The sequence below is a fragment of the Euphorbia lathyris genome, chromosome 7 (assembly GCF_963576675.1).
Source record: "Euphorbia lathyris chromosome 7, ddEupLath1.1, whole genome shotgun sequence".
Classification (NCBI taxonomy): Eukaryota; Viridiplantae; Streptophyta; class Magnoliopsida; order Malpighiales; family Euphorbiaceae; genus Euphorbia; species Euphorbia lathyris.
In genome coordinates, this window is record NC_088916.1 from 89,263,510 (window position 1) to 89,273,462 (window position 9,953).

General features: G+C 33.5%; 1 protein-coding gene across 1 annotated transcript; it reads left to right on the top strand.

The window, feature by feature from the left end:
* Positions 1–6,630: 6,630 nt before the first annotated feature.
* LOC136200763 (uncharacterized) lies at positions 6,631–9,429 on the top strand. Its single transcript, XM_065991195.1, has 5 exons — positions 6,631–6,813; positions 6,902–7,070; positions 7,765–7,921; positions 8,031–9,166; positions 9,265–9,429. Exons 1-3 carry the CDS (start codon positions 6,708–6,710, stop codon positions 7,769–7,771), a joined length of 282 nt encoding a protein of 93 aa, XP_065847267.1. The 5' UTR covers positions 6,631–6,707; the 3' UTR covers positions 7,772–7,921; positions 8,031–9,166; positions 9,265–9,429.
* The last annotated feature ends 524 nt before the right edge of the window (positions 9,430–9,953 follow it).

The window sequence follows — 9,953 nt, forward strand, 5'->3', positions numbered from 1 at the left end:
GTCAGTGTTTCTTCTTCTTGAACTTCATCAAGTTCAATCATGCTTCCCTTTTCTATTTCTTCGAGAAACTCTTTCTCCAAGAAGGTTGCGTGCTTGGATAATATTACTTTCTGATCATCTGAATGATAGAAGTAATACCCCATAGTTTCCTTAGGGTATCCAATGAAGAAACATTTATTTGATTTAGAATCTAGTTTGTCTGACGCTACGCGTTTGACAAATGCTGAACAACCCCATACTCTCATGAATGAAAACGTGGGTTTCCTACCAACGAACAATTCATATGGTGTGGAACTGGCGGATTTAGTTGGTACTCGATTTAGGGTGAAGAGGGTAGTTTCTAAGGCATAGCCCTAGAATGTTTTTGGAAGTAATGCTATGCTCATCATAGATCGTACCATATCTAGTAAGGTACGGTTCCTCCTCTCGGATACACCATTGTGTTGTGGTGTATAAGAAGGTGTCCATTGTGAGCATATCCCACATTCAGTTAGATAATTCAGGAAATCATCTGAAAGATATTCACCACCTCGATCGGATCGAAGTATCTTTATTTTCTTTCCTAATTGATTTTCTACTTCATTCTTGAAGCATTTGAATTTCTCAAAAGCTTCGGACTTGTGCTTCATCAAGTAAACATAACCATATCTGGTATGGTCATCTATGAAGCTTATGAAGTATGAAAGCCATGAAAGGTACAAAACACGCACACAAATAATAAAACATATATTTCATGGAAATCTAAATCCGCCAAAAAGCAACTGCAATCGAATCTTCATCATATAGGCCCTTCCGAATATTCGGATTTGAGTTATTTCTTTTGGTGCAACCACGTAGATATATTGATCCACGTATAATTAATAGCAGAATGATAGAGAGCAGATACAATTCAAAATGATAAAAAGATCCAATAAAATATAGAAACACATACTAAAAATAAAATAAAATAAAGAAAAATATAGTAAACCTAACCCAATAAGAGGAAGAAGAAGAAGGAACTTTCCTTCTTCCTCCTCATTAAGTGTTTATCTTAATTCAGTAACAAACCAAAAACATGCCAAATTTAAGATATTTATTAAGGAAAGAAAAATTCCAATGGTAATTTCATTTTTTGTACTTACTTAAAAGAAATAAAAAACCAATAAAAGCTTTCCTATAACAAAATAGACTGACCTGCTGAATACCCCTCTTACAGATTAAAAGAAGTGGATTATGATCAGAACAATGTCGGGGAAGAGCTGAACAACTGACTGAATCCCAATTATCTAAGAAACCTCCAGTAACCAGTGCCCTATCGAGCCTACATTCCACGTGACCAGCCCCCTTCTCCCATTAGACCAAGTGAAGCACGCCCCTGACATTTCCACATCAATAAGATTGCAGTGATTAATGAAACTTCTAAAGTCCGAACAAGACCCATTCGTCGGAGGAGCCCCAGTTTCTCGTGTTCCCCGACAATGGCGTTGAAATCTCCAATTACAAGCCATCTGTCCAGATGGTTATTTGCGTAACCCAAAAGATGGTCCCAAAGAGCCAGGCGCCCAGTGACCGAAGTGGAACCATAAACGAAAGAGATTCGCTGCTGAATCCCATTCATATCAGCTTCAATAGTGACCTATTGATCATGAATTGAGGAGATATAGATTGTTGGTGAGGAAGTTGCCAGCACCCAGATAGAGGGACATGGCATGTTGTTGTGTGTAATCAGAGAGTACCCAAGGGAAGTCCATAAGTTAGATGGAAGACTATCAAATTGAATCATTAGTTCAGCGAGGCAGAGAATATCAGGACGTTGAGACCGGCATAGGAGCTTTAAAGCCCGTTAAGTGCGGGGGTTCCGAATGCCCCTGTAATTCCAAAATTGAACTAACACATTGATATCGTTTGGCGGGCCGGTTGGGCCTTTTGGCACGAGCTGTAGGTGGTGAGCAAAGTTGTTTCTTCTTTTTTACTGTTGTCCATATTTCCTGAGGTTCAGGGGCTCTAGTTTGCTCCGCGGGGACATCCTCAACCATGATAAGTGCTAAGGCATTGTTTTCCACCGGCTGTGTCTCACTGAAAGTAGGCCAAATCTATTCCCTTAGCCTTGATGCCGTCTCATTGAACTGAATATCCGGTGGGTTCCCAGACGGCAACGACCCAATGTATATCTGTATCACAGAATTCCCAAAGTTCTATTCTAAACCCCAATCTGAATCGTGTAGGCTCTCAACCTCGCTATAATATGCCCATTACCTTTGGGGTTCAATGTTCGTTTGAATCGGCTCTTGTGGCTCATCAACACTCTGATTGATATCTGGATTATCTAAGTTCATAGAGGTTGTGGGTCTTTCCTTCCATATTTGCCTAGTAGTAGGCCTATCTGGCTTCTGATTGATTGGGTCCCATTTTGGCTGAGTATCCTTCCTCCCCGGATTACGGCGGAAAAGAGCTGTTGAATGTCCTACTGTACTGCAAATAGAGCAAAAACCAGGCAAGTTCTCGTATTCTAAATGTACGCATTGCATCATAGATTCAGTGTCCACACAGAGTTTATATTGTAAATCATGCATTAAATCAACATCAAAAAAGAATGCCCACAGCTCTAGCTATGCTGGCTATAATCCTCTTATCCTAGTATTCCTATGGTAAATTATAGAAGCAGACCCATACCTGAGATTTGTGAGATTCCGGATTAAAACCTGGTGACCAATGAGTAAAACGGATGATTCTCGGTTTTAGCTGAATTGCTCCATATGCCCAAACTGTCTATAATGCTTCAGCTGATGGCATGATGACGTGATAGAAACACCTGCCCAAGGAGATTAATTTCCAATCCAATTGTCGTCCCCAAATAGAGTTCAATTTGAGCTTCAAATCAGTGTGTTTCCATGGTTTATCACCTTTGAGGAGAGTTATACGGCCTATTATTGAATTCTGACACAGCCTCAAACGCTCCTGATATACCGATTGCTGGATTTTGATAGCTCTGAACCCGCCTTCATCGGTAATGATCGGTTTTCCAGTTTCGGAGTTAAAACTGATGCTAAATTCCCAGCAAGCACGGCAGCAAAGGACTTGTGTTGGGTCGGTGGCGGAGCCTGTGCTTTTCCTGATGGTGGATTTGGGGAAATCCCATCGCCGCCAGCTAGGGATCGAGAGAAAGCCTCCCGGCTGAAGAGACGTGAGATGCAGCTTCCTGGGGGATTTATATGTCCATGGGGATGAGGATCCGTAGTTCGATCATGAATGAAAGCGTTGCGGGAGAAAACGTGAGCTATGGCAAAGGAGTCGGCCGGAGAAGATGCCGGAGGATTCATGGTGGCGCCGCCAAACTTAAGTTATGTCATCGCTCAATCAAAAAATACCATCCTAAAATGGAGTCACTTTATGATGATAATTGTAGTATTCTTTTATATGAATAACGTGATGTGTGGATTCTATAGATTTTTTAAATATAAAATATGAGTATTTTATTGTTATATATATTTATTTTATTACATATTTATTTTTTAACGTGTATACTTTAAATATAATATATTGAAAATAGTATATCAAAAAATATTAACTTTTCTTAATAATCCAGACATTATTACAAGTCTATGAGATAATTATAAGAGTAATCTAAAATGTGAAAGGATATTAACAAAGTAATTAACAAGATAAGCTTAAAGGATAATTCAGAGATGATAAGAATATTATCTCTAGAAGTAACAATTGACAAACTAAAAGAAAGATTTTCAATACATAATTCTGCCAATGATACAGGGACAAAAATTTAACTTTCATTTGTGAGACTAGTTCTAAACGGTTGATTTATCTTTGATCGGATGGTCCAAATTAAAACCCTATCTTCTTGCATATTAAAAGAGTTTATTCTCTCTGTCCTCTTATTCGTGTTCCGCCTCTCTCTTTCTTTTTGCTCAAAACTGAGATGTAACTATCCTTCTCTGTCAACCCTTATTGTCAGGCTCTTTCTCTTCGAATCTAACTATCCTTCTCTCTCAACCCATGTTGTATGGATCTAACTATAAGAATATGAATCAAGAAGGAAATCAAATTCAAAATCAAGATAAAAATCAAAATCAAGGAGGCAATCAACATCCAGGAGGTAATGAGAATCTTTATTTTATAGACAGCTACGACTTTTCATAAATGAAAAGAAAGAGCAAAATCTGAAAAAACAATAATTATGTGCAGGAAAAGTAATGGTGAGGAAACAGAGAGAAAATTCATGTCAAGATGTGCCTGGATTTGCACAGATCTTCCCAGCTTTCTCAAGAACTAAAAAGGATATGGTATCATCACTTGATTGCAGAATGTTACGGGCGAAAACCATCCCTTCTTACAGGAGGAGGATGATAAGTGACTGGAAGTAAGTTTACGTTTAAATTAATAGTTTCTTCTTTAAATCTGCATTATTTAAATAAAATCATTTTATAGATGTTTTGTTATTTAGATATTTTTTTTTGTTGATTAATTGTTCTTGGAATTGGGATTACAAGCAATTCCTATAAACATGGTGGTGTTATTATTGCACCTAACAAATAATAATTGATCAATTTGTTCACAGAATACAAGTTCATGTGTTGTTTTTACTTCTGAAGATCTTTTTTTTTATTTAAAAACATACTTGGATATTAGGACATATTGATTGAATATTGTGAATACTGTGTTAGCTGGATGTATGTTGAGAATGATATAGTGTTAAATTAGAAAATAGTTCAAGAATTGATTGAATATGCTATAAATGAAAAAAATTGTTGCTAATGAAGTTTTTGATCTTGCACACTTTAGCTTTTGTATTTTGTAGAACTTAAGTTTTCGCCAGTAGCTTTTATATCTCTAAAAGTATGGACTTTTAGATTGAAAGTCTATACAAATTTAAGTGCAGTGTATCTATCATCGAATCTTGTGCTTCATAATTCTACCAAGCATTTGGAAATTGATTATCACTTTGTTAGAGATCGTGTTCGATCTAAGTTGCTGGTGGTTCAACATACTTCGACTATAGGTAAAGCTGCAGATGTTTTTACTAAACCATTGGCAAGAGGTCGTTTTCAGTTTCTTAAAGACAAGCTAACAATTCGTGCCCAACCTGTACAACTTAAGGGGGGAGGGGTAATGGAATAGACTTTGTATAGAAAGTAAACTGTTTAAGACTTTGACTTGTATAAGAAGTCTTAAACCTATAACACAACATACTTGTATAGAAAGTAAATTGTTTAAGTCTTAAACTTATATAGGAAGTCTTAAACCTATCCGCTATGTTTAGAGAGTGCTTGGTCGAACCACTAGTATAAACACGTAGGTATTCTTCATTGTTCAATATACACTGAAATAATATATTTCCGCGAATATTTGCATTGTTTAAAATGGACTTGATACTTCTCCTAATAAAAATCTTAATTGTTGTTCATTTGATCTTGGGTTTTAAAAGACTACTTTTGTATTCACTACATTCCTGCTCAGTTGATATACTTAGTTCAAGCATATTGACATTATGAAAAATCTATTAATTGTAGTATTCTTTTATATGAATAAACATGATGCGTGGATTCTATAAATTTTTTAAATATAAAATATGAGTATTTTATTACTGTTTTATTATTATTATTATTATTACATATATTATTACATATTTATTTTTTAACGTGTATACTTTTTATTTTTATATATTATATTGAAAATAGTATCAAAAAATAATAACGTTTTTTTTAATAATCGAGATATTATTACAAGTCTGAGATAATTACAAGAGTAATCTTAAATCACTACAAAAAAAAAACCCCTTTTAACAAAGGTAGTTATTCTCACTAAAAACCTAAATATCCTCACTAAAGTGTTTTTAGTGAGAATGATTACTTTAATGGCTCCATTCATTACTAGGTCACTTACTAAAGTAGTAACGAGAATAAAGCGTTATCCTCATTATAAATTTACAATGATAATAATTTTATCCATATTAAAATATATTTAATGATAAGAAAATCATCTCGTTAAAATGTTTACAATGATAAAAAAAAATCATCTCATTAAAATGTTTAAAATGATGAAAAATCTTCTCATTGAAGTGTTTCAAGTGTTTATAATGATATTTCTCCTCATTAATGACATTATATAAACTAAAATCATAAATAATAAAATAAATAAAATTTTGGATTGAAGGGATTCTATAAATTTTTTAAATATAAAATATGATTATTTTATTACTGTTTTATTGGTATATATATATATATTTATTTATTTTTTACATATGTATTTTTTAACGTGTATAATTTTTATTTTTATATATTATATTGAAAATAGTATCAAAAAATAATAACTTTTTTTTAATAATCGAGAATTATTACAAGTCTGAGATAATTACAAGAGTAATCTAATGTGAAAGGATATTAACAAGATAAACTTAAAGGATAATTCAGAGATGATAGGAGTATTATCTCTAGAAGTAATAATTGACAAACAAAAAGAAAGATTTTCAATACATAATTCTGCCAATGATAGAGGGGCAAAAATTTAATTTTCACTTGGGAGACCAGTTCCAGACGGTTGATTTATCTTCTATCGGATGGACCAAATTAAAACCCTATCTTCTTGCATATTAAAAGAGTTTATTCTCTCTGTCCTCTTATTCATGTTCCGCCTCTCTCTTTCTTTTCTCTCAAAACTGAGATCTAGCTATTCATCTCTCTGAACCCTTATTGTGTGGATCTTTCTCTTCGAAAATGCTTATATTGTATGCATCTAACTATAACAATCGGAATCAAGAAGGAAATCAAAATCAAAATCATAATCAAAATCAAGATCAAGGAGGCAATCAACATCCAAGAGGTAATGAGAATCTTTATTTTATAGACAGCTACGACTTTTCATAACTGAAAAGAAAGAGGAAAATCTGAAAAACAATAAATATGTGCAGGAAAAGTAACGGTGAAGAAACAGAGAGAAAATTCATGTCAAGATGTGCCTGGATCTACACAGATCTTCCCAGCTTTCTCAAGAACTAAAAAGGATATGCTATCACTTGATTGCAGAATGTTGCCGGCGAAAACCATCCATCCTTACACGAGGATGATAAGTGACTGCAAGTAAGTTTAGGTTTAAATTACTAGTTTCTTCTTTAAATCTGCATTATTTAAAGAAAATCATTTCAGAGATCTTTTGTTGTTTAGATATGTACTTTTTTTTGTTGATTAATCCTAATAAGAATCATCTATGCATATAAGCAGAAATGAATGATTAATTGTTCTTGGAATTGGGATTACAAGCAATTCCTACAAAAACACGGTGGTGGTGTTATTGCACCTAAAAAATAATAATTGATCAATTTGTTTAGAGAATACAAGTTCATTTTTACTTCTGGCATGGAATCAATTGAGAGGAAGCATTTGCTAGTTACAAGATTGTGATAGACTTAGTTTTCTATATCACCTTGCTGAAGATCTTCTTTTTTTATTTAACAACTTACTTGGATATTAGGGGTTGATTGTTTTTAATGAAACAGGGAGTGTATGAGAACGGGCATATTGATTGAATATTGTGAATATTGTGTTAGCTTGATGCATGTTGAGAATGATATGGTGTTAAATTAGAAAATAGTTCAAGAATTGATTGAATATGCTACAAATGAAAGTATTGACTTAAGTTTCACGAGTAGCTTTTATATCTGTAAAAGTATGGACTTTTAGATTCAAAGTCTATACAACCATGGATTTAAAAGTATGGACTTTTATTTTATCATCAATGTGAAATCTGATGCTGATGCTATGATTCTTGCTACAGGTTATGACGGAAAAAAAAAGCTCAAGGACTTTTTTTGTAGTCTGTTAGAATTTAAGTTTTCAAAACCAAAAACTTGTTTTAAAGGGATCTGAGACTGGAATGGACAATGCTTCTTCAAACCATGTGCGTCCCATCAAATATCAGCAGCTTCCTAGAAGTGAGTGGCAAACAATCTCCCATGAATTGATATGCATCCATTTTTTAATTGTCGGGTGGTTTATAATAGAATTTATGCTAATTAAACCGCTCAAACTGCTGATATACAGGAATAATTGTCAAACAACCAAGAAACAGATCGGATTAATGTAAACAAATATAGTTGTTTAAACAGTTGTAATACTTTTATGGAGCTCTTGATGAAGTGTTGAAGAACGAGCTACATCAAGTTCCTAGTGATAGCAATGGGATTGTCAAAGACCTTAACATTGTTGAGAAGCTACAGCAGAATGTGAGGTTACCAAATCTGTCAGGAAAACACGAAGATATTGCAGAAAGCAGCAGCAAAGTACTTAATATGTTAGAAAACAATTGACAAATTGAAATAAGGGAGCTCAAAGACATAGCAGCTGCAAAAAGAAAAGCCAAAAGCAGAAGGGAAAACACCAAATACAATGGCTTCACTAGATTGCTTTTTAAGATGTGCAGATGTTGATGAGGTTGCCAAAACAATAAAGGGGAAATGGATAAAAAAAGGAGAAATACAAAATAAGAGGCTATGGTGGTATTGCTGCCGGAGGAGATTGTGATAGAAATTCTATTGAGGTTACCGGCGAAATCTCTTTCGAGATTTAAGCATGCTTCCTGTTCATGTCTTTTGTACAAAAAAATTATGATGACACTATAGATGCTGAAGCATTTGAGTTTCCATATAAGTTTTTTTGTCATGAAAAGCGGATTTTTTTTGTCAGTGTTTGTAACTATTGTGATGGAGTAATATGCTCCTTAGAGATCAAAGGCTCAACTGAGTATAAGATAACACAATCTCGATTGATTTCCGTTAATGATATAGTCGTAATGGGTTATGATCCTATGTCTGATGAAATATTTGAAACATTTCATTTGAAATATTTGAAATCAATGGAGATTGTATTATCTTATACTCAGTTGGGCCTTTGATCTCTAAGGAAGCATATTAATCCATCACAGGAGTTACAAACGCGGACAGGAATCCGCTTTTCACGACCAAAAAAACTTATATGGAAAATCAAATCCTTCAGCATGTATAGTGTCATCATAATCTTCTTTGTACAAAAGACATGAATAGGATGCATGCTTAAATCTCAAAAGAGATTTCACAGGCAACCTCAATAGAATTTCTGTCACAATCTCCTCCGGCACATAGCCTCTTGTTCTGAATTTCTGCTTTTTAAGAATGAACAACATCCTTGCGAGACGAATAGAGGTATAAATATTCCATTCCCAAAGCGTGCGTCGAATTCTAGTATAGATTTTCAAGATATGAATACTTGGTATGATAATGTTTGTCATTTGAATACATAGGTTGTTGCTCTCAATATGCTTGGAAACTTCACTAACGACCTATTTTGTTCTAGGTAAGTAAAACTTGTAATATTACCATTGAATTTTACTTTCCTTAATAAATCTCTTAAATTTGAGGTGATTTTGTAATTTAAATTCACATCTCCAAAAATTATACATATATTACTCTTTGGGGTAATTTTATTTTTTGGGTTTTATAAAATTAAGTAGTATAGATTATATATTTACAGTTGATGGAATTTTTTTTATTAAATTATTGCATACCATTTAGTACATGTACCTATATGCATATCTTTATGCTTGTGAATATTTGGGCACTTGAGCTACCAAGTTTGACAGGTTAAAAAAGTTGTGTTATGCAAAATTTTGGTTTGAAATGTTATATGCTGTTAATTTGTGAGTTTGGACAAATTAAAATTTAACATGTTAGAATTGAGCGTAATTTTCTATGTTTCAAAGTCGTTTTAGTAAAAAGCTAAAGAAAATGTTTCGTAACTTCAAATTGTAAGTAATTTTTTTGGTCTATTCTAGAGAAAACTATTGAAAATCAAGTTTTAACAGTTTTCTTAAGTTTCAAACAAAATTGGAATGATAACTTGTATGCTAACTTTAGCCATCCAAATCAAGATTTATTCGTTATTTGCTATGATTGTGATGTTTGATCTGAATATTATCTAAAATTCATCACA